The 25,081-nt window shown below is 41.4% G+C and overlaps 2 protein-coding genes across 11 annotated transcripts in view; both read left to right on the forward strand.

The window, feature by feature from the left end:
- Zfyve16 (zinc finger FYVE-type containing 16) overlaps positions 1-12,224 on the forward strand; it is a 49,523-nt gene extending 37,299 nt beyond the window's left edge. For both annotated transcript variants that reach the window (XM_050153847.1, XM_050153848.1), the window contains 4 exons: positions 5,228-5,390; positions 6,629-6,734; positions 7,534-7,701; positions 10,691-12,224. In XM_050153847.1, the coding sequence (XP_050009804.1) occupies positions 5,228-5,390; positions 6,629-6,734; positions 7,534-7,701; positions 10,691-10,852 (599 nt within the window). In that variant the 3' untranslated portion in view covers positions 10,853-12,224. The remainder of the gene's footprint in view (positions 1-5,227; positions 5,391-6,628; positions 6,735-7,533; positions 7,702-10,690) is intronic.
- Positions 12,225-16,975: 4,751 nt separating this feature from the next.
- The window catches only part of Fam151b (family with sequence similarity 151 member B), a 41,673-nt gene continuing 33,567 nt past the window's right edge, over positions 16,976-25,081 (forward strand). For all 9 annotated transcript variants that reach the window (XR_007593883.1, XR_007593880.1, XR_007593879.1 and 6 more), the window contains exons 1-2: positions 16,976-17,031; positions 22,301-22,426. Coding sequence is in view for 2 of the 9 variants with exons in the window: in XM_050153883.1 (XP_050009840.1) it covers positions 17,007-17,031; positions 22,301-22,426 (151 nt within the window). In the remaining 7 variants the exon portion in view is untranslated. The remainder of the gene's footprint in view (positions 17,032-22,300; positions 22,427-25,081) is intronic.

The following is a 25,081-nucleotide window of genomic DNA, read 5'->3' on the forward strand; positions in this document are numbered from 1 at the left end:
TCATCTGGCTGAGTAATATTCCATTATGTCTTTATGCCACATTTTAATTCATTCCTCTGTTGATAAACACCTCTTGATTTAATATTGTGGCTGTTAACAATAGTGCTACAATAGGAGGATGTAGAAGTCTCTCTTTTTTCTTTATTTTTATTATTTCTTTTGGTGGGGAACATCAGAGGACATTCTTACTATCTTAGGCTACCTTGGGCTCACTGTGTAGCTCTAGCTGAGTTTAAATTCTTGACTCTCCTGCCTGTGCTTCCTGAATGCTTGGGTCACAGATCTTAATTGTCATGCCTCGCTTGTCTCTGATTAATTATTTAATTTCATTTGAGGCACACCCAGTAGGTGAGTAGTTGGATCATAGAGTAGTCATAATTCTGGCTTACTGAGGAACTCCTGTACTGTTTTCCATCATGACTGCACTAAATTATTTTCCTGTCTGCAGTGTATAAGTCTCCCTGTGTCTGGTTAGGAATGTAGCTCAGTGCTAGAGCACTGGCTTGGCTTGTGCTGAAGCCCTCGCCCATTCCCAGTATCACAACGTAAATGAGTAAGTGAATAAATAAATAGAATGGTTACATAAGTAAAGAACAAATTCCCATTTCTCTGCCTCCTTAATATCATTTATTTTAATATATAGTTAAGATTTATTTACTTTTTTTATATATTGATGTCTTGCCTGCAAGTGTCTGTCCACCACAGGCATGCAGTGTCCATGGAGGCCAGGAGGGTATAGGATCCCCTGGAACTGGAGTTACAGAGGGTTGTGAATAGCCATGTGGGTGCTGGGACTTGAGCCTGGGTCTCTGGAAGACCAGCCAGTACTCTAAATGTCTCTCTGGCCCCTGTGTTTTTTATTATTACAGCCGTTCTGACTAGAATGAGGAAAATATGGTGGTTTAGATTTGCATATCACTGTTGTGATACTAAATATTTTTTCTCATCTATTTCTTGGACATTTGTAAAACCTCTTTAAAGAAATGTCTTCAGCATCTAATGAAATGATCATATGGTTTTTTTTCTTTCAGTTTATTTATATGGTGGATTACATTAATAGATTTTCGTATGTTGAACCAGCCCTGCATCTCTGGGATGAAGCCTACTTGAGCATAATGGATAATTTTTCTAATGTGTTCTTGGATACGGTTTGCCAGTATTTTGTTGAGGATTTTTGAGTCGATGTTCATGAGTGAGATTGGCCTGTAATTCTCTTTCTTGGTTGAATCTTTGTGTGGTTTTGGTATAAGAGTAACTGTAGCTTCATAAAAGGAATATGGCAATGACTCTTCTGCTTCTATATTGTGAAATACATTAAGGAGTATAGGTATTAGATCTTCTTGGAAGTTCTGGTAGAATTCCGCATTGAAACCATCAGGTCCTGGGCTTTTTTTGGTAGGGAGGTTTTTGATAACAGCTTCTAGTTCTTCGCGACTAACAGGTCTATTTAGGTTGTTCACCTGGTCCTGGTTTAACTTTGGTATATGGTATTTATCTAAAAACGTGTCCATTTCTTTTACATTTTCCAGTTTTGTGACATAAAGGCCTTTGTAGTAAGATCTAATGATTCTTTGAATTTCCTCTGTGTCTGTGGTTATGTCCCCCTTTTCATTTCTGATCTTATTAATTTGCATATTCACTCTCTGGCGTTTTATTAGTTTGGATAGGGGTTTATCAATCTTGTTGATTTTCTACAGGAACCAGCTTTTTGTTTCATTGATTCTTTGGATTGTTTTCTGTGTTTCTATTTTGTTGATTTCAGCCCTCAGTTTGATTATTTCCAGTCTTCTACTTCTCCTAGGTGAGTCTGCTTCTTTTTTTCCTAGAGCTTTCAGGTGGGCTGTTAAGTCTCCAATGTGTGCTTTCTCTGTTTTCTTTAAGTGGGCACTTAGTGCTATGAACTTTCCTCTCAGGACTGCTTTCATAGTGTCCCATAAGTTTGAGTAGGTTGTTTCTTTATTTTCATTGAATTCAAGGAAGACTTTAATTTCTTTCTTTATTTCTTCCTTGATCCAGGTGTGGTTCAGTAGTTGACTGTTCAGTTTCCATGAGTTTGTAGGCTTTCTGGGGGTAGCATTGTTGTTGAATTCTAACTTTAATCCATGGTGATCTGATAAGACACAGGAGGTTATGGATATTTTTTTGTAACTGGGGAAGTTTGCTTTGTTACCGAGTATGTGGTCAATTTTCGAGAAGGTTCCATGCGCTGCAGAGAAGAAGGTATATTCTTTCCTATTTGGGTGAAATGTTCTATAGATGTCTGTTAAGTCCATTTGATTTATTACCTCCATTAATTCTCTAATTTCTCTGTTAGGTTTCTGTCTGATTGACCTGTCCATTGGTGAGAGAGGAGTGTTAAAGTCTCCTACTATTAGTGTGTGCAGTTTGATGGCTGCCTTGAGTTTTAGTAATGTTTCTTTTACGTACGTGGGTGCTTTTATATTAGGGGCGTAGATATTCAAGATTGAGACTTCATCCTGATGGATTGTTCCTGTTATGAGTATAAAATGTCCCTCTCCATCTTTTCTGATTGATTTAAGTTTGAAGTCAAGTTTGTTAGAAATTAGTATGGCCACACCCGCTTGTTTCTTAGGTCCATTTGCTTGATAAACCTTTTCCCATCCCTTTACTCTGAGTAGGTGCCTGTCTTTGTGGTTGAGGTGTGTTTCTTGTAAACAGCAGAATGTTGGATCCTGATTTCGTATCCAATCTCTTAGCCTGTGCCTTTTTATAGGTGAGTTGAGACCATTGACATTAAGTGATATTAATGACCAGTGGTTGTTAACTCCGGTCACTTTTTTAGTAGTAGAGTTTGTGTGTTTCCCTCCTTTGAGTTGTGCTGGTGAAGGGTCTCTAGATGTCTGAGTTATTGTGGTCATTGTTGGACTCCTTGGTTAGAGATTTTCCTTCTATTACTTTCTGTAAGGCTGGATTTGTGGCTACGTATTGTTTAAATTTGTTTTTATCCTGGAAAATTTTGTTTTCTCCATTTATAGTGAATGAAAGCTTGGCTGGGTATAGTAGTCTGGGCTTGCATCCATGGTCTCTTAGTTTTTGCAGTACATCTATCCAGGACCTTCTGGCTTTCATGGTTTCCATAGAGAAGTCAGGTGTAAGTCTGATGGGCTTACCTTTGTAAGTAACTTGGCCTTTTTCCTTTGCGGCTCTTAATATTCTTTCTTTATTCTGTATGCTTTGTGTTTTGATTATTATATGGTGAGGAGATTTTTTTTTTTGGTCCAGTCTATTCGGTGTTCTGTATGCTTCTTGAACCTTCAAAGGAACATCTTTCTTTAGGTTGGGAAACTTTTCTTCTATAATTTTATTAAATATATTTTCTGGACCGTCGAGCTGTACTTCTTCTCCTTCTTCTACCCCAATCATTCTTAGGTTTGGTCTTTTTATTGTGTCCCATATTTCCTGAATGTTTTGTGATGAGAATTTGTTGGTTTTACTGTTTTCTTTGATCAGTGTGTTTATTTTCTCTATGGTATCTTCAGTGTCTGATATTCTTTCTTCTATCTCTTGTATTCTGTTGGTAGTACTTGTCTCTGTAGTTCCTGTTCATTTACCCAGATTTTCCATCACCAACCTTCCCTCGCTTTGTGTTTTCTTCATTACTTTTCCTGCGTTTTTTTCTTAGTAGGCTTGTATTTTCAGGTATTTTTTAAGATTAATTATTAATTATGTATAGTGTTCTGCCTGTATGTATGCCTGCAGACCAGAAGAGGGCACCAGATTTTATTACAGATGGTTGTGAGCCACCATGTGGTTGCTGGGAATTGAACTCAGGACCTCTGGAGGGACAGTAAGTGCTCTTAATCTCAGCCATCTCTGCAGCCCATATTTTCAGGTCATGCATTTTGCCTTTGTTTCATTTTGAGGAGATTTTGTTCATGGTGAGAGATAGGGATGTAATGTTCATTCTTCTTTGTACTGACTGGATAATCATTTCTAGTACCATTTACTGAGACTTTTTTTTTTCTACAGTTAATGTTTTGACCCCTTTCTTGAAAATCAAGCGGCCTAAATGGATGAATTTATTTTTGGGTTTTCTCTTCTGCGCTTGGTTGTGGGGTGTGTGTGTGTGTGTGTGTGTGTGTGTGTGTGTGTGCGTTGTGCGTGCGTGCGTGTGTGGTGGTGGTGGTTAATGTTCATATTGTGCTGTTCAAATTACTATAGCTTTATAGTGTGTAGGTAGTAAGATGCCTCAGCCTCCCTCCTCCAGGGTGATGTTTTGTGCTTTCCTGAGAGTTTTAGAATTGGGAATTTGTTTGTTTCCCTTCGTGAAGAATGCCCTTGCTATCTAGATTGAGCCTATTTTGAATTTGTAATTGCTCTGGATAGCATCAATGTTTTGACCATATTAGTCCTTCTAATTCATGAACATGGCGTGACCGCAAGTTGTTCATTGGGGTTTTGTCATGTTCACTGTAGAAATCATCTGGTTTCCTCCATTAAGTTTACTCCTTTTTGTTGTTGTTTGAGAGAGATTGCTGTCTTGATTTCTTTGTAAGCATGTTTGTTAACTACATGAGCCTGTTCCTTATTTTATATCTTGATTTATATTCAGTTTTAACCAATTTCTGCCAGACTCATACAATTGTAAACAAGAGCAGTTTTACTTCCCTTTTCCCTGCTTGAATGCCCGTTCTTGGCTTCTTTTCGAATCAGCGTCTGGGGAACTATAGTAGTGTGTTCAGAATAGGCTTGTTCCTTGTCTTGTTCCTGGTCTTAAAGGCAATGGTTTCAGCTCTTCCCCTTTTATTGTGATATTAGCCATGAGTTTGTCCTATATTGCCTTTTTTATTTTAAGGCATGTTCCTTCTAAACTTAATTTATTGAGGTTTTTTTCATGAACAGATGTTGAATTTTTTTCCGGTGTTTTCTTTTGCAAGATGATTGATGCATAATTTTTGTACTTCAGTTGGTGTGATGTTTATTGATTTGCGTATGTCAAATCATCTTTCCATCTTAGGATGAATCCTATTTAACTATGATGCATGATACTTTTGTTGTGCTGGAAGAAGCATAACTTATTGTCTTTACATAACCTTAAAAGTAATTCTTAACTTTACAAAATGGTTTGATTTTTCTAGTGAAAACTAAACATTTAAATGATTAACAGGAGAATATTTAAAACTTGTATCTTTAATAATAAATTCTGTTAGTTGGCACACATACTGAAATTTGGCACCTCAATATGAAGTATAACTCTGATTTCTAGATGGGTTAATGGTACAAATAACTCCAGAGACCATGGATGGCTTACGGCTGGCTTTACGAGAGCAAAAGGACTTTAAAATCCCTTGTGGGAAAGCTGATGCAGTAGACCTGAGAGAGTATGTGGACATCTGCTGGGTGGACTCGGAAGAAAAGAAGAATAAAGGGTAGGTATTTCTTATTACTAAAATGCATTTGATTTGATGGTGGGGAGTGGGAGTATAAAGCATCTCTTTAATACAATGAAATATTTTTGAATGAATGCAGAATTATGCCAATAATTTAAATGTTTCTGTCCTAATTAATACAGTATTTTTCTCAAACATATAACTAACCAGACTGTAAGTTTTCTTGAGCAAGAAGCTATAATGAACAGTCAGCTGGGGAGGTGCTAATTATAAAACATCAATTAGGTAGTTTTCTGCAAGGGCTAAGAAAAGGCAAAATGAGGCCGTGCTGTGGTGGTGCACACCTTTAATCCCTGCACTCGGGAGGCAGAGGCAGGTGGATCTCTGTGAGTTCAAGGCCAGCCTGGTCTACAAGAGCTAATTCCAGAACAGGCTCCAAAGCTACACAGAGAAACCCTGTCTTGAAAAAAAAAAGAAGGAAGGAAGGAAGGGAAATAAAGAAAGAAAAGGAAGGAAGGAAGGAAGGAAGGAAGGAAGGAAGGAAGGAAGGAAGGAAGGAAGGGAAAAAGGAAAATGCCTTTTCTGATATATGGTATACATTTTTGTTAAGTAAATAAGGGTTTCCTTTTGATTGTTGAATTCTATTAATTCCGTTAGTATAAGCTAAACTTAATGATGTATATGCTAGAGGCCCCACCAGTTGCCACTGCTAGCCATTCTTTTCACTTGTCCATCCCCTCTCTTTTCTGGAGATGGGTAAGCAGTCTAGAAGAAAGAAAGGAAAGGATTCCAAAATAGACTTTTGAAATAAGGTCTTGCCATATAGACCAGGCTGGACTTGAACTTAGTATGTGACCCAGGATGGCTTTAGACTTGAAATCCTCCTGTTTTGGCTTCCTGAGTGCTAGGGTTAAAGGCCTGTGTAGTGCTAGGGATCAGACTCAGAGCTGCCTGTAGGCTAGGCAGGCTCTCCATCAAATGAGTTACATCCCCAACCCCAGAAAATGGTTCTTTTAATTTGTGATAAACTTTTCTGTTAAGAAACTAAAGTATTTGAAACCTGTGTCTGAATTGGATATATGAAAAAGGAGATATAATTTATTAAACAAAAGTTTGTTGCACAATGAAGGAATCGTGATAAATGATTATTTATATACAAATGATATTTGTTGCTGCTTTAAATGTAAAACTTTGAGTTTTCTCATCTCATTTTCCAAATTTAGTAATCATAGAAAGCATTGTGATACTAACGTATTGAATTCTACTTTATTGCATAGTGTTATCAGTTCAGTAGATGGAATATCATTAGAAGAATTTCCAAGTGAAAAAATAAAACTGGAAGCAGACTTTGAAACTGAAGAGCAGACCTTGAAGTGCACCGAGGTATGGAGAAAGGTCTTTTTCCTTAACATGCTGTGTTTGTGTGTCTTTGTGTGTGTACTTGGTAATACTACATACTTAGCTTATGAATATTTAGGTATACTTACTATGCCTTCCACTTTCCACACTGAAACAGATTCCCATTCAGAATCTCTTACACCTCAGATTTGAATTTGCATATACTTATTTTAAGCCTTCATCTTGATAGTACTTCCTGACAGCTAATAATTACATTTTAAAAGATTGCCCTTTTATATTTTACTATATTGTTTTATGTTACAATAAAAGAGTTTATTAACACCAGCTTATAATCATCACCCATGTGAAAACCATTTTTGCACATCTATGCTTTTTATAAGAGACTGTGAAGCTACAGAGCCACAGTGTCCCAGCCCAGCAGTCCATATCCTCCTTTCAGGCAGTCGGGAAGTCCTCTGTCATCTTGGTGGTCTCACTTGTGCAGAATGAGCAGATTGTAGAGGATGTAGCAACCACAGAGCACTGATCTTTGTCTGAGCTAATTCCATACAGATGGTCCTGTAGTATGGGCTCTGAACTGAGTTAACAAGGAATTCATTGATACAGTCGACTTAGTGCAGAAATAGCTGAGCCATTCCCATAATCTGATCTTTGGTTTTAAACTTTGGTTTATCATACAAACTTAGGCTATCAATACAGAATGCTCTCAACCAGTGATTTCAAAGATCTAATGTTGGAATTTTATTAAAGTTGATTTGAAAGCAGTAATTGTTGCCTTTGTAATCATAATCATGATTTCTTTTTAATTTAATTTATTTTTCAGGTGTTCTACTTCCTAAAGAACCAAGATATATCTGTTTTATCAACTAGTTATCAGTTTGCAAAAGAAATAGCCACGGCTTGTAGTGCTGCCCTGTGCCCTCACCTGAGGACGCTCAAGAGTAAGAGGATGAACAAAATTGGACTCCGAGTTTCCGTCGACACTGACACGGTGAGACACATCTTTGTGATGTACTGAATATAAAGATATCTATATGTGGGGCACGTGTGCCAGGGTGCATATGTACAAGTTAAAAAGAACTCCTGGGAGTCAGTCCTCTCTCCTAGCACATGAGGCCTGGGACTAAGCTCAGATTTCAGGCTTGTCCACAAGCACTTTTACTCACTGAGCCAAGTTGCTGCTCCTGAAATTGATAGAATTTATACTTAAAATATCAAGATTTTTATCTAGCCCTTTGAGAAAATCTTCTGTTCTTGTTGTTGCTGTGGTTGTTGGTTTTTAGTGCTGGTAATGGAACCCAAGGCCTCACCGCTAGACAAGTATTCTACCACTGAGCTCGCCTCCCAGCCCTGAGCCAGAAACTGCTGCACACCTCACCTGCAGCACCTCTGATAAGCTCTAGCTGAAGTCAGGCTTCTGTGTAAAAGGTCAGAGGGCGGCTGCTTTGGGCACTGTAGTCTGTAGGATTCCTCCCACAATTCACCTGTCACAGTGCGAAGTTGTGAGTGTGACTGAATGAGGGTGGCTCTGATCCAGCGAACATGGTGGTCTGCATACCAGAGTCTGATGATCTCTAATTGTCCCACGTGATAGGCTTTGAAATTTCATCTAATTAGATGTACATGACTCAAAAATTTTTAAAAAATCTATTTTTTATTACCCACACACATGCGCGCGTACATGCACACACACATGCGCGCACACACACCAACATGCACACACACATGCACACACACACATGCGCACACATGCACACACATACAACATTTCATGAAATGTTTCCAAGGAGCAGCCGTCATGCTGTATAATAAGGAGTTGGGGGGCCTCAGAGAGGTCAGCTCTAGACTACAAAGTTAATGTTTCCCAGTAGAGCTAGGCCATCGCCCCGGAAAGATGTCCTCTTATCCTTACCTTCCACGCACTGCTTCATCCAGATTCTCCTTAATTATCGTTCCCCTCATCAGGCAATTAGTAGTCTATATTTCTTGTGATTGTATGCATGTACAAGCGTGTGTGTGTAATAAAACCTTTATCACTCCTCTTCAAAATGTTTTGACATGCTTTTTTAATATATTAGAGATTGTTATATATTAGTACATATTCTTTTTAAGAGTTATTTATTTTTTGCATATGAGTGCTCTATCTACATTTATGCCGTTATGACAGAAGAGGGCATCAGATCCCGTAGAGATGGTTGTGAGCCACCATGTGGTTGCTAGGAATTGAACTCAGGATCCCTGGAAGAGCAGCCAGTGCTCTTAACTACTAAGTCATCTCTCTAGCCCTAGTACATATTCTTTTTAATTGTTGTATATTAGTCATATTTGATAAGATAAGTGAATGACAATTAATTAGATATTCTTTGGTATATTTTGATAGAAATTTAGTTTGACAGTATTTTGCGTTTGCATAAATATATATAAAATGAGTTCCTAGATGTAGTGGCTCATTGAATGGATATCAACATATTGCCCCAAATATGCACTGAGAACGTGAACCCAGGTCCCCTGTATGCAAGGCAGATATTCCATCTTAGAGCTGTCTTTTTCTAGCCCATCGTTTTCTATTTGAAGGCAGAGTCTGACCTTGACCTCACCCTGTAGCCCAGGTGCACCTTGCAGTTACGATCCTCTTGTCTCTGCCTGAGTAGCTGGATTACAGGCCTGTTTCCACCAGGCCTGGCTACTGTCTGCCAGTTCTGAGACAGTTTATTATTCACACCCTTGTACTTAGTGTGTGATCAAATCCAGGCTGTACATGCGAGGCAAGTGCTCTGCTAGTCTGCCGTACCTCAAGCCCAGTTGGACGTTTGAACTTTGACAGTTTGATAGGTGCAGTATGAAGCCCAGAGTTGCCTCTGTATACATCTTTACTGGCAATGACTAGTGCTCTTCTTACATGGGAAAAGCCATTTATTTTTCCCAGAGTGACTAGTGTATATCTGTTGGGTATATTTATTTTGTAACTCTTGCCAAAACATTCAGTAGAGTATTTCAAGGTAGATTCTTCACTAGAATCTGGCTTTCAATATTTTTGGTTGTGAGCCTAGCCTTTAACGGCTAAGCCATCTCTCATCTCTCCAGCCCAGAATCTGGCTTTCTAAACAGCATTCGTAGGTTAGTTTGCTTCTCCAGCAAGACGTGTTTCTCATGCTTCCTAGTGGGAAGAGGAGTTTTGTTTTCATTACTTTATAGTAAGATCCCTTTTTAAGGAAGCTCCTGATGAGTATTGAGTGAACAAACACTGTTTTCTTTTATAGTTAAATATATAAAACAAAAATTTCATCAATAATATTAAATCTTAAGTTGTATTGCAGGGCCTGAGAGATGGCTCAATGGATAGAGAACATGCTGTACAAACATGACAACTTGAGTTTGGACCCCCAGCACCTGCATCAAAGCTGGGTCTGATGGCACAGGCCTATAACCCTAGTGCTATGGGGACAGAAACAAGAAGATCCTGGGGCTTGCTGTTTAGTCAGTCTAGCTGAGACAATGAGAGACCCTGTATAAGTAAGGGGGAGAGCCGTCGTGGAAGATACCCAAGTCAACCTCTGAACTTGACTTGTACACACACAGATGAATGCAGCTGCACAGCTGCATACACACCCATGTACGCATAGACACGGTGCACATACATCTCACACAAAACATAGTATTACAACAACTTGAAACATGGTAAATTGATTTTTCAGTTAATTTTTAATTTAAGTTACATTGCTAATTATTAAAAAAAGCTTCATACTTTTTTACTTATTTATTCAATTGAAAGAATCTAAAGTATAAAGCAGTGACAATATTTAATACATGTTATTTATTTAGTAAAGAGATGAAAGAAATGGGAGAATATACTTTTGAAACTAACATTATTTTATTAACATCATTAAGCTGAATACTCAAATATTCTGTATATTCATCTACTGAGCAACACAAGAGGACTAATTTTCTAGGATTACCTTATCAAGATTTCTTTTTTCCAGGTTGAATTTCAGGCAGGCTGTGAAGGCCAGCTTCTGCCTCAGCACTACCTGAACGAGCTCGATAGTGCACTGATACCTGTGATCCACGGTGGGACCTCCAACTCTAGTGTGCCCTTAGAGATAGAGCTGGCATTTTTCATTTTAGAGAACCTTGTGGAGTGAAAGAATGTGCTATGTTATATGTTGCAAACTGACCTGTTAAAATGAATCCCAGCACTAAAACTAAAATGTTACGAACACTAAATGTTTGATAATTGAAATATATAATTTTGCTTTTTAGGCAGGAATGATTTTTCAAAATCATTAGCACAATATTTAAATGTCTAAAAATTTAAGGAATCCATCATTTTTATAGCTTTATGTTTAATATAAGAACTAAGAAGAAAAATAGATCTTCTAACTTAAAATTTATAGTATTTACTGTGTGACTTAAATGTTAAGCCAAAGTATCTGCGCTTAGTTATACCTCTTTCTGCCAGGGATGGCTTATGAAGGGACACGTGGTTTGTGTGTACACTAGTGAGAACATGGTTTGGAGTCTTTCAAATGTATTTCAGTAGTGAAGACCAGTAAGACTCTAGACTGCTAGTTCTTTGAATAAAACCGATAACTTATTTGTATAAATGGAATGGTTAGATAAACTGATTAAACTAGAATTTTGCCTTTATTTCTTCCCAAATTATTATATATATATACACACACATAAATTATATATATATCATTTTTCCTGATTAAAATAATTGTGGGTGCTTCAGGACTTTGTGCTTCTCTAAGTCTGTTGTTTCCATAGCAACATATGATTTGAAATGTGTTTTATAAATCTTTGCTAACATACATAGGTAATATTTTTGTATCACAGTGCTTTCGCTTTCTCCTTCTTTACAAAATCACACCACTGTATTTAACACTCTTCAGAGGACAGCAGGCCAGATGACCCATGAGGTAGTCATTGTGTAGCAATAACTGAAGCCTCAAACAGGTTTCTATTATTCCGTGTTAATCCTTAAGTATTTCTTGATTGGCCGCAGTGTATGAAGTATAAATTTTAACAAACTTGTTACTTTTGCATATTTTTAATTCTTTCTATGGCAGTTATTTTTATAATGGGATATTTAACATAAAGTTAAAGGCTGTGATAGAGCTTTCTTGTTTAATTCAAATAGCAGGAGAAAGAAAAGTGTGTCGTTTAACTTATATAAAATGTAATCATTGTTTTGATGCTTTTTTATTATGTGGAATATATTTTTTGTATCAAAAACACTCACTGTATAAAGAAAAAGAAACCACACTAAATAACCCTGTTTTAAGAAGGATATTTATAAAGCCTTGCAACCTAGAGATCCAGTCATGTCTGTAACTCAGGAGCAAGGTCTTAGGACCAGAGCTTTCATCTGAATCACACTTGGAGCAGCCAAAGACATTTGAGGATGATATCCACAAACAATGTGAAGTGTGACAAGTAGTAAATAAAATGTCAACATAAAACTCTCTACAGTTATTGAAATGATGCGCTATAAAGATAATATAAAAGTGACTGCTTGTCAAGCTCATCTGTTTTCTTTATATAATGCGTTTATTTTTCAGTATATTATATATTTACTTTGTAGTGTAACTGCACAATTTATGAATATTGAATTTACAAAATAGTGGGAAGCTCTTCAATGATGAAGTAACTTTGAATTTGTTTTCAAACTGTCTACAACTAGTGAAAATAGGAATTCTAACCTCAATGTTAGGGGCACATTTACAGCATTTGGAGATGGATTTTTCTAAATGCATGTGCCACCTTCTCGGTCATAGTCTTCACATTGGCACTTAAGTCAGGCGGCTCCTTGTAGCCAGTCCACAGTATTTGTTTATGGTCTTAAGACTTAATGCAACCCGGTCTCTCTGCATTTTGAAACATGAAGTAAAATATCTTGCTTTATGCATCTTTTGAACAAGCTATGTGCCTGTGTGTGCTGCATATAAAAATATACCATATCGGGTTTCATCATTTGAAAAATAAGTTATTTCATTTTTGGAACTAGACATATGGAACAGGTAATTAACATATAGGAAGGTTTTCATTGCTGCAGTAAAGAAATGACTCTTGGGTGGGTCCAGGGAGCAGACTGGAGGATGCCATGTCTACCTCAAGAGGAGCTTGCAGCATACTGGGTGTTTGAGCTAGAAGTCGGAAGCATCCAGATTGCTGTAGAGAGACTGAATATTGCACCTTATAATTGATAATAAGTCTTACTCAGAGGTTGTGTAGGTTGCTGACAGCTTAGCTCTCTGCATTGTTTCATAAAATAAAGCACAGAAGTTTTTTAATAGGAAGAATAATTTTGACAATGTGATTCAAGTTTCAAAAGACTGTCTTGGAATAAAACAGAAACTTCTGACTCATTCTAGGTTTTATATATTTTGTTGAGTGTCTTTATAATGTTTGACAATATATACAATATGCACAACTCAGCAAAAAGAAACATGAAAACTTAAGTGCTAACTTTGCCTCCCACCTGCACGTTCCCCCATTCTTCCTCCACATCCTCTCAGCAGACTGCATTTTCCTTGTGTACCATTCCAGGGCGCAGAAGTCATAACAGTAGTGGTCTTATTTTCTATTTCTTCAAGTGCACGATATATTGGGATTTTTGTAGTTATTATGGTTGTGCAAGAGAACACTTGAATTTATTTTACCTACCTGAAATTTTGTGTCCTGACCAACATCTCCCCAGCATCTTCCTTTCCTCTGCCGACTCTGCCTCTTCAGCCCCAGCACTCACCATCTGTGCTTTTTGTCTGAGTCCGGCATTTTTCAGTTCCACACAGAAGTGAGGTCATGCAGCACTGGTCGTCCTGTGCTGGTCTGTCTTCGCCTGTCTCCTGTCAGTTCACCCTTGTTAAAATGATGGTATCTCCTGGATGGGCCCTGACTTCATTGTGTGCCTACGCCACATACTCACCCCTTGGGGGACCTTACATTGGTTTTGTGTCTTGTTTTTGTTAATAAAACTGCAGTGAGCACACAGACCAGCTGCTTGTTTGACAGGGACTTCCTTTACACACATGCCCAGTAGTTGCTTGGTGACTCACACATAGTTTTAATTTACCAGAGCCATGCACACGATTTTTCATAGTGACTTTTCTTACATAAAATGTAGCACATTAAGTTTTCCCACCTCAGTTCCCTGGGCTATGTAGCTTTATACCTAGGGCCATAAAGGCTTCGATGCTCCTGTCAGAACACTTTTTACTCAGTGACTGGTTAAATACATCTTAATTGTAGAACGGAACAAAAAATCCTTTAGAAATCTAGCCTGTGTTCTTAGTATTCTCATCATAACAATTTTATTACACACCTACATGCAGATTTTTATTTGAATTTTTTTTTGCTGGGCACTAAGCCTTCCCATCTAAATTTATCTTTTTCCACTTAATTGATACATTAGTCTTCCACATTTTTGTTAATGTATATTGACTGTAAAAACTAATGGTTGGCTTCTTTTTAAGACAAGGTCTAGCTGTGTGGCTTAGGCTGGCCTCCATCTCAGCCTCACAAGTGCTGGAATTACAGGTGTGTTTGGCCAGACCCAGAAAAGGAATAGATTTCATTGCGACATTTTCATGGATGCATATTAAGTACTTTGGTAATATTCATCCCCATCACTCACTCTTACTTTTTGCACTCAAGGATTTTTGGTAGTTTAAAGTTGTGTTCGTAATATTCTATTTCATATGAATGCCTTTGGGCAAGTTTTTTTTTTATTGTTTGCATCTGTAGAAACAAAATTCAACTTTATTCCCATGCTTATACAGGTAAGTTGTAGTTCAAGTGCTCCAATAAAGGTCCTTTAAAAAATAGTGTTAAGGCTCTATTAATTTTTAATCGTAAGATTAAAAATAAGCTTAGGTATCTGTTCTTAACCTGGGGGTCATGACTTCTTTGGGGTCAAACCATTCTTTCACAGGAGTTGCCTAAGACTATTGGAAAACGAAGTAGCGATGAACTAATTTTACGGTGGGGTCAGCACAGCTGTGAGGAGCTGTGTTGAGGGCTACAGCACAGTCTAGAGGTACTTACAGCGATCCCCACCCCCTTCCCTTCCTCCTGCAGTTCCCTGCTACCCACTGATGACAACAGACTGTGGCAGAAGGGAGAACCCCAGAGACTTCACCACCAACCCCTCTCTGTTCATCTTAGGGCTCTCAGCTGTCCTAATGCTGTGACCCTTTACTACAGTTCCTCATGCCTAGTGACACTCCCGTCCACACAATTATTTTCATTGCTACTTCATAACTAATTTTGTTGCTGTTATGAGTCATAATGCAAATATCCGACGTGCAGGATAGTTGGCATGTGACCCCTGTGAAAGGGTCCCGGCTCACATGTTGACAGCCGCCATTCTATCCAGTACTAGTGTTGGGGGAACCACTTGCAGTCTTTGGCTACTGCAAAAACACCTATTTGATAAGGACCTGAAGCTTCCTGACAACACAGCTTGAATGGAAAGTGGATCGAAGCCCCGCCAAACCTTTAAACCAGCCTCTGAAGCGGCTCGGACTGGGCTTACCCTCAGAGACCTGCCCTCTGAAGCTTCTGGCTCCTGACCCTCAGAGACCTGCCCTCTGAAGCTTCTGGCTCCTGACCCTCAGAGACCTGCCCTCTGAAGCTTCTGGCTCCTGACCCTCACGGGTAAAACCAGCTCATAAGAGACTCTCCTGTAAGCTTAAGTTTTGAGGGATTTGTCTTTGTAGCATCTAGTATCCCATGACCGACACATGAATGTTTTCAGCAGTCAGCAAAAAGAGCTACAGGCTTTTCTGGTAAAATTATACAGTTCAAGATTGGTGGAGTCCTTGCCACAAGTAGTAAGTGTGACATGCAAAGAGTACACAAATGTGCAGATACAAGAAGCTGTGTTTCTGGAAAGTGCACGATAGGATCCATGTTTGTGCTGAAAACAAAGCTGACTAAATGGCAGCTTCATCCTAAAACATCACAACAGTTTAACAAGGGATGCCCAGTTACAAGATAAAAGCTAGTGGTGCCTCTTGGGGCAATCACCCACATGTATGGGGCAGCAGTCAGTTCAGGCTCCACATAAGGTATGCATAACTGAAGGCCCTCGCTTAAGTAGGCAAACTCCGAGGGTTTCACCTTTACTGGGGTGAAACACAACAGGTGGAAAACCCTAAGGGGAATAGAATAGCGACATTATCCGGAAAAGCCTCACATACTGAATGTGCCACCAAGTGCCAGGAAAAGTAAAAATCCTGTCTGTTGTCGGACTCGGGCAAGGTGCTATCATCCCTAACAGTACAAAATAAGTAGATACACAAGGAAACTATATTTCAGCAACAGAATAAAAACAGAATCATATAGATGTGCTAACTAAAGTGGTGGCGGAGCCACACCTATGATAAAAAGGTCCTGCAATGCCGAGGTCAGAACTTCCCAGTTGTGGAGCGTTGGTATGTTGACGATCCAGAGACAACCATCTTTTGCTATTATGCTCCCTTAATAGCATTGGCCACTTTTGTCCTGACATCCTTGTGACTAAGGGAAACCTTTTGCAGTGTGTTAACAGCACGCCACTAATCTCCATCAGCCTAAAAACTAAGAATCCTCTGATAGCAACTGAACCCTGACAACATAAACCGAGATGTCCTCATTTACTGTAAACTGTACGCCTGATGTTTCCACCCGAGTGTTTGGGAAATTCCATGATGGATGATGACTTTCTTAAACAGCAAAAACGCCATGAAACCGCAAGATATTTGGGACAGCTAATTTGGTGTTCTTGGACCATGGGCACTCACACTTGGTCCTATAATAAATTCGAGGTGAGGGGTGTGTGGTTTGTGCTTTCTGTAACGAAGTAATTAAATGCGTAAAAAGGAAAACTAAATTTAAATGCCAAGATACAGGCAGAAAACGAGAAACTATAAAGCGATAGGGCTAATGTGTTTTCTGAGATGGAAAATTCTGGCTGGGCTGGAGACTACGGAGGTCTGATTGAGGCTAAAAATAATTGCCATTTTAGTCAAAGCGACTTAAATCATAACCCTCTGAAGGGCTGGGCCAGAACCGAGGCCACTCGTACTGTCACGTGATGTCTTCTAGCTTTGCAGCCCGCAGCCCCCTGGGACAAGTAGTTCAGCGGTGCAACTGCACGTAGCGCCCCTACCAACCCAGTTGCTACAATGCGCGTGCGCACCAATTCCGCACGGCGCCGAGGTTCCGGTCATCTGGCTTCCTCCACCCGAGACCACGCCCATATGTGCCAACCCTTAGCGCCTGCGCAGACGACGGCGTCCGTCCATCACCATGGCAGCATGCGCTGGGGGCCCAGGTAAGCGCAGAAAGCTGGGCGGGCGCCTACTCCTTTCCCTGTTCTAGTATTCCGGAACTAAACGCCAGTGTCAGCTGGGTGTGGAAGGTTCGAGAATGCTAAACGCGTGAAGGAGGCCTGGTGGCGGATTTTACAGAGACCGGAGTGAGTGACTCCATGTCACAAGGGGGCTTTAGGAACAATTTAGGGTAACTCAGTTGTTTCAAATACAAACTGAAAATTCGTTCTTAATATAAAAAGTTCGGAATGGTCCCGGAAGGGCTATGCTCCCTGTCTTTCAACCCGTTTTCCCCTCAGGCTTCTGCTGTTGGTTCCTTGGTGGATCCTCCCGGAGACAGCTTACTAACCACATTTTGACACGCATATACATGTTAGATAGTACTTTGTATTAACCTTTGAGGATCTTTATACCACGTATTTTGATCCTATTCACCCGTGCCCTTCCCACAGCTCTTCTCAGCCAATCAAACCTCCCTCCAACTTCGTTTCCTTTTTGTCTGTTCCTCTTTTTGTCAAACTCCGAAGAGAAAATAAGACCGGGTTTTCCCCAGGTTGGAGGCCTCCCTCTGGTTTGGGGCTGTGGATTTTAAGGAAGTCTTTGTGGCTGTTTATGATACATATATGTGGGTTAAGGTGACTCTTTTCGCCTTCCAAACCCTAGTGAACCTGATATCTCTTAAGTGTGTTGTCTCATGGTCCCCACAAGAGAGACGGGTATCAAAATCCCAGTGGAGGTGCTGGAGAGAGAACTCATTTGATAAACTACTTGCTTTGCAAGCGGGAGGAGCAGAGTTCCATCCACAGAACACATGTGAAAACCAGCTACCCTGGTACAGGTCACTCTGGAGAGGTGGAAACAGCTCCCGGGGGTAGCTAGCGAGCCAGCCAGACTTGTCTGTTTGGTGCGCCCCAGGCAAGCAAGTCTCCTTTTCTCAAAACACAAGGTGGAGGCTTCCAAAGAATGACACCTATTCTTCTTCAGCAGCATGTGATGTGCACACACAGGCACACACCTATTCTTCAGGAGCATGTGACGTGCACACACGGGCACACACCTATTCTTCTTGTGACATGCACACACGGACACACACCTATTCTTCAGGAGCATGTGACATGCACACACGGGCACACCACTTTACCACATAATGACAACGGGTCTTTTGAGCACAGTGTGGAGAAGACCCTGGTGCCTTAGTTTCTGATCCAGCGGGAACAGCCTAACTGTGGCCTAAGGACATTTAACCACAGAGGAGAATTCTGACAGGAGACACAGCTCCCACCACGCAGCTGCAGTTTTCCGGTTCCCTTGTGTCCAACGCTTTGCCCAAGTGGTATCGGAAGTCTGAGCCAGATTTCCAAGGGCTAAAAGCACGGTGTTACCAGGAGTGCTTTTCTCCAGGAGGTGTGGGTGGCAGTGTTCTTGCCTTTCTGGCTCCTTGGCTCATAGGAGCTCTTCCTGCATCTCTGAAGCCAGAACGGACTGGTGGACTTCCCCTCACTACATCACCTCAGCTGTCGCTGGCCTTCCTCCCTCTTAAGAGGACCCTGCTGTTGACATTTATACACTCAAATAAACATCCTCCCATTTCCTAAAATGTCTCATGCCCTCACACAAAATAAAACAGAATCCCTGAATTCACATAGGCACTTGGCTGGCAGCCTTAACTCCTTCTTTGCTGTGTAACATATTGTCTGGTACCCATTATTCCTCCTGCGCCATTGCTCTAACGCTTTCCTTACTACTGTCCTGGAAATCCTTTTGTACATAGATAGTTGCCTTGTTCATTTGAAGGGCTGCAGAATGGTCCACGTTTAGTGCCAACAGACGTTTGAAGTTTTTTTTTTTTTGCTATTATGAACAGTTCATTAAGTTTCCTGAATGAAATGCATTCTCCCAAATGAATTTATCTGTCTATGGAATAAATTCAAAGAGTACAATTTCTCAAAGAACAGATATAAGAATGCCCCTTCCCCCCCATGGAGTCCTGTGTACCAGTGCTAGGTCCCTAGTTGGTGGAACTGTTTGGGGAAGGATCAGGAGGTGTGGCCTGTTGGAGGAGGTGGGGGTGGGCTTCGTTTCAAAAAAACTCCATGACAGGCTCAACCCCACCTTGCCTTCAACGTTCAAATAAGATCTAAGCTCTTAGCTATGGCTCCAGCACCTTGCCTGCCTGCCAGCTGCCATTCTGCGAGGGTCGTGAACTCACCCTCTCAAACTGTCAGCAAGCCCCCAACTAAGTGACTTCTAAAGTTACCTTGGTCTCTTTGAAGAGACCAAATTCACATGTTTCAAACATTTTAAAATCGACTGAGCTGAGCTGTGATGCTCAGTAGTGCATTGAATGTCTTTTGAGTTAGGATATTCTAACCCAACAGTTAGTTTATCTGGACATCACCCCATGGTAAGTCCCTAAGTACAGAGCAGCAATCTACCCACAGAAAAGGTATTGGACTTACAAGTCCTGCATCATTGTGTCCTGTTGCTGATGTGTAAGGCACCTTTATGAAAACTCCAAATGCAGTATGAACGGCTGAAAGGCGCCATAGCAAAGCCTAATGCCTAGGTGTGTTCTGGCACCTGTGTGCCAGGGAAGAATGACCCAACTTCTCAGTCAGTTGATCTCTGTCTATCTGTCCCTCCTCACCTCATTTTAGACACACTTCTACTGTGTAGTCCAGGTTAGCTTTGAACTCATAATTTTCCTGTCTTAGACTTCTGAGCTGTGGGATTCAAGTGTCCAGTGCCACACCTATTATGCTTCTATTATGATATATACTGTGATGTAATTGTTTTCTTCTTTGTTGGTATTTGTCATAACTAAGAATTAATGTGCTTCCTAAAATGACTAACTCGGATATTTAAAAAATGATGGTCATGCATACTCTTGCATTTGTGAAGAGGGCCCTGTGTTTGAGGGGACTGCTGGGAGCAGAACAGGCTGCCGGAGGTAGTTGGGGGGGCTGTTGGGGCAGTGGGGTGCCACTGTGGGCAGTGGGGGATTCTGGGAGCAGTGGGAGGATTCTGGGGGCAGTGGGAAAACTCTGGGGGCAGTGGGGGAATTCTAGGAGCAATGGGGGGATTCTGGGGGCAGTGGGGAGCTCTTGGGGCAGTGGGGGGACTCTGGGGGCAGTGGGGAACTCTTGGGGCAGTGGGAGGATTCTGGGGCCAGGGGGGACTCTGGAGGCAGTGAGGGTACTCTGGGGCAATGGGGGGACTCTGGGGCAGTGGGAGAACTCTGGGAGCAGTGGGGGGCACTGGGGACTCCCCTATTTTTCCCAGAGTGCTTGCTAAGCCACAGGCTGGCAGGTGCTTCTTTCCAACTCCTCAGTTCTATGACTAAAGGAGTGGTTTGTAATTTGGTATGTCAAAATCCCACATGCTAGAGCTGGGGAGGAAACCGCTGGCTGCTGTGGTGGAGGACCTGGGTTCAGTTCCCAGCACCCACCTGACAGCTCTCAACTCTCTGTGACTCCAGTTCCAGAATCCAGTGCTGTCTTCTGGCCTCTGCAGACAATAAGCACACACATAGTGGACATACATAGGCAAAATACTCAGACAGAAAATAAATCTTAAAAATGAAGCCCACATGTTTATGGGAGATACATGCACTTGGATCAAAATGAACAGAGGTAGTTAAAGAAGTCCTATTTTCTGACCAAAGATTCCTTTTCCCAATGAATAGATATTAAAGATTTACTTTTTACTTCTATTTTATGTATGTGAGTGTTTGCTTGCATGCGAGTCTGTACTTTAGAAGGGGGAGTTTTTCTGCAGGAACTGGAGTTAACAGATTGATAACGGAAGGGCGTTCATGTTGGTGCCGGGAATCAAACCTGGATCCTCTGCAAGAGTGGAGCACTGTTAACCACCGAGCCATCTCTCCAGCCTCGAGATCTCCAGCCTGGTATCTTACTGGCAATGTGAACTAGCATTTTTTAGACTTTTAAAGGTTTCCAGGCAGAGTTAAAAAGCCAACAGTTGGCAATGTGCGTAGGCACTGCACTGGATAACAGTGCTTAGGGAGGAGATTAAAGGAAAACCTGGTACGCTGTGAGTACTTGGCAATATGTGCGTTACTTGTATTTCTCTGTGCTGACTGAGCCTGTGATTTTTGCCTTGAGTTCAGGCCCTCACCTGCCCAGAGGGTCATGCATGGTCTGAAGGCAGATTTGCAGCAACACATGGACTCACGCTGTTAAAGGGGCTCCGTGGACACACCTTCAGGACTTTGGGTTTCGCTTGGTGGGGACACACACACAGAACCTCCCTCAGTCTTTCAGTGTAGCTTTGTCTCTATGCAGAGGACCCGGGTTTTTGGAGGACACAGTGTAGTTTCTGCTGTTCAGTGTCTGCTTCTTAGCATTTTCTGTCTTCCTGCGTGCTTTTCACACCTCCAGTCTGCAGAGCACAGCGCATGGCTGCTGACTGCAACATGATGTATGTTACATGTACCGCAGGCCCACATGTCACAGTGCATATATGTATTGTGAATCTATTTTTCCTAGCCTAATTGCTTGGTTTTTCTCTCTCAATATACTTTTGCACCTTTATATAAAAACATTTTTAACGCTGCAACCCAGCAGTCCCCCACTGTGGGCACATACCATGGGGAGAAAACCACTTGTAAAGGAGTGTGTGTGGACGTTCTTCACAACAGCCAAGGCGTGGAAGCCCCCAAGTCTAGTGACAGGCTAATGGGTAGAATAGCATTTCGCACTAACAAAGCCCTTTCTAGTAGCCACACATGTGAGCCCAGGAGATATTATTGTGCTTAGTGAAATAAACCAGCCACAGGAATAAAATATGTTGCATGATCTCTTTTATTTGTAGAATGTAAAATTTCTCAAATACATAGAAATAGAGAACACAACATTGGCTATTCTGGGAGAGGTGAGGAAGTGTTGACCAAAAGGTAAAGGGCAGACATGCAGAATGAGCGAATCTGGAGATCTAGTGTGCTCCATGAGGAATAAAGGTAGTGAAAGTGTTTTGTTTATGAGATTTATGCTAGTGAGGTTCTAGCTGCTCTTCATGCATGTGCGTGCATGTGCGCACCTACATGTGTGCAATATACTCATGCACACATGTGCACATGCACCACCAACAAAATTTAAACACAGTCGCTGGAGAGAAGATGGGTATGTTTATTGGCTTCAGCATAGAAACTGTTTTACTTGCCACGTGCATCTCACGACATCGTGTTGTTCACCTTAAACATGTACCCCATCAAAAACAATATTCTCTGTCATGTAAATGTTGTTATTTCAGGATCCTGGAGTGAAAATATACTGGATTATTTTCTCAGAAACAATCAGATCACGACAGAAGATGGCGCTGAGATCGTCTGGTATCACGCAGCCAACCACAAGTCCCAGATGCGTGAGGCACTGAGGAGTAAGTGGCTTCTGCTATTTATGCTAAAAATTATTTTCCTATTCCTATTTTTTTGAAGCAGTCTTTGGTATGCAACCCAGGCTGGTATCAGCATTCCAAGTCCAGAATCCAAGGGATTCCAGATAGGAGTTGCCACACCTGACTACTTCAGGTTAATTTGGGTAATTTACGAACTCAGTACATTTTTTGAAATCCAAGTGAAATGTCTATGAGTTCGCTGGATTGGGAGCCAGTCTGCCAGAGTCAGTGGACAGGAGAGTGCACAGTTTCCCTGGACAGTGGGCAGCAGCCATGTCCCAGGCAGTGGGCAAGAGAATGGGTGACTTCCCTGGAGAGTGGGCAGCAGCTGGACTTGGCTCTGGAGACAGACTCCCTTCCAGAATTTGAGAGCGGGTCGATTGCTACAGTTAGACATCATCAAGCTCATTTCTCCCTCAACTGAGTTGTGCCATTTGTCCTGGCGTCACAGGTGTAACAACCTGACGCCCATCTGCTAACCTGCTGCTTTATTTCCTACCGTCCGCGTAGAGGGTGTGTTCTGTTTACTGGCGCTCCAGACCATCACAGTGACCTGAAAACCCTGCACAAGCTAGCTTAAGTCTTCAGATCTGCCTGCTGTGGTTCTGATATTCCCTCTTTGCTGGCTGAGCCCTTGCTGTCCTCACACCGGCTGCTTTCTTTCCAGGAACTTGTGCTTTGCGATACTGATGTTGACCCCAGACCCTGGAACACCCTGGGCAAGCACTACCACTAATCTATGCCCTAGCATTCTTTTTCCTTTTCTTGCTTGTCTGTGTTTTTCAGTTTATTTGTTTTATGTATCTGGGTGTTTTGCCTGCATGTATGTCTGTGCACTGTGAGTGTACCTGGTGCCCAGAGGCCATAAGACGGCATCAAACTCCCTGGGACTGGAGCTACGGATGATCATGAGCCACCATGTGGGTGCTTGGGACTGAACTCAAGCTGCTGAGCAGTCTCTCCAGCTGCTCCTTTTAGTTTTTATTGAATGTTCTCTGTAGTCTAGGCAGGGCTTGATTGAACTCTATCTCACCAGCAGTGGGAGTTACAGAACTGTATCACCCCGCTGGGCCTGTTCCTGAACCCAAACTTGAACACTCTCCCCCACACTAAGAACCCTTTCCATCTCCTTGCCTTGTACCTTCCTTGTTGCTTTTTAGTGAGTGTGTCTCTGAGGTTTGCTGAGGTCCTGGCGTGGGTTGCTGATGATCCCTTTTTGCACACAAAGGAGTACATTGTATCCACAGAGCATGTTTTATCCACTCCACAATTAAAATGCAAACTATTGTTTGCATTTTGGGCTGCTACAAACCCTGTTACTGTCTGCCCTAAAAAGAAGTCAGCAGACATGAACAGACACAGAGAAATGGTGTTAAAATACACTGAAGAGAAGCAGTGGTGAACTCCCAGAAATGGGATGGCACTTCTGGAAGGGATGGGATCGAAGTCCTCCTTGCAAGAGAGACCAGGAGCCAGTCTCACTGTGGGATGCCCAGCAGGCTTGATGGCACTGTCTCCCATAATCATGTTAAGGAGTTAATTTTGCTATGTAAGTTGTTTTTCTCAAGGCTGACCTCTGTGGAAGGTTCCTTGGGCCACGAGAGGTTAGACATGGGTTACTGGAAGCCAGGCTACGGGTGCTCATGGCTTCAATGATTGTACCTGAGGAGAGGGTCTTAAATCTTCACATCTTTGGCCAGCACCCCAGTCTGTACGAATTGGTATATGTGACTGCAGTTTAGATTTGTGCTTCCTAAAAGCTTAAATACCCTTGATGGGCTGGCAAAGGCAGCGGCCCCCATCCTGTCAGCACGAGTGGAATCCCAGGGACACACACGGCGATGGCAGGAGGAACCAAGTCTCACACACTGTTCTCTGCCCTCCACAGCACGGCAGGCATGCGTGTGACCCCATAAACAAATGCAATATGTAATGGTTTTTGTTTTGTTTTGTTTTGTTTATTGAGACAGGGTTTCTCTGTAGCTTTGGAGCCTGTCCTGGAGCTCACTCTGTAGACCATGCTGGCCTCGAACTCACAGAGATCTGCCTGTCTCTTCCTCCCAAGTGCTTGGATCAAAGGCATGCACCACCACCACCCAGATCAAAATATGTAATAATTTTTTAAAAAGAGAAATACCCTGGAGCCTCTGATAGTGTCTTTGGGGAAGTGGTCCCATCTGCTACTGACTGCTCTGACCTGATGTGAACTTTGGGAGCCCACAGACTCTCATTTAAGTCTCTATTTGAGCTACCTCTGTTCATTCTGATTCAATTGTATGTATCTCCCATAAACATGTGAGCTTTAAATTTAACACAAGAGATAAGAATGGAAAGCTGGTGTAGATTGACTTTGTCATCCTGGATCTGACTTTGCAGAGTCTAATATCAGGAGGTTGATTAAAAATATATTTAAACACAAAAAAATTATGTCTATGAAAAGGATTTTTATTCTTACAAAATGATCACATTTAAAATACTGTATCAAATAAATAAACCTCCTGTGATAATAAGAAAGGTGCTTGATCTATAGCTCTAAAAACAGCAATACAATTGATAAGAAACTGTCTTTTGCCAATGCAATGGCATTGTCATTGTTATGGGCATTTTGATGTTTAAATAAACATATTCATACTGTAA

Source organism: Alexandromys fortis, unplaced genomic scaffold, assembly GCF_014885135.2.
Source record: "Alexandromys fortis isolate MF-2015 unplaced genomic scaffold, M_Fortis_MF-2015_v1.1 scaffold_79, whole genome shotgun sequence".
NCBI lineage: Eukaryota > Metazoa > Chordata > Mammalia > Rodentia > Cricetidae > Alexandromys > Alexandromys fortis.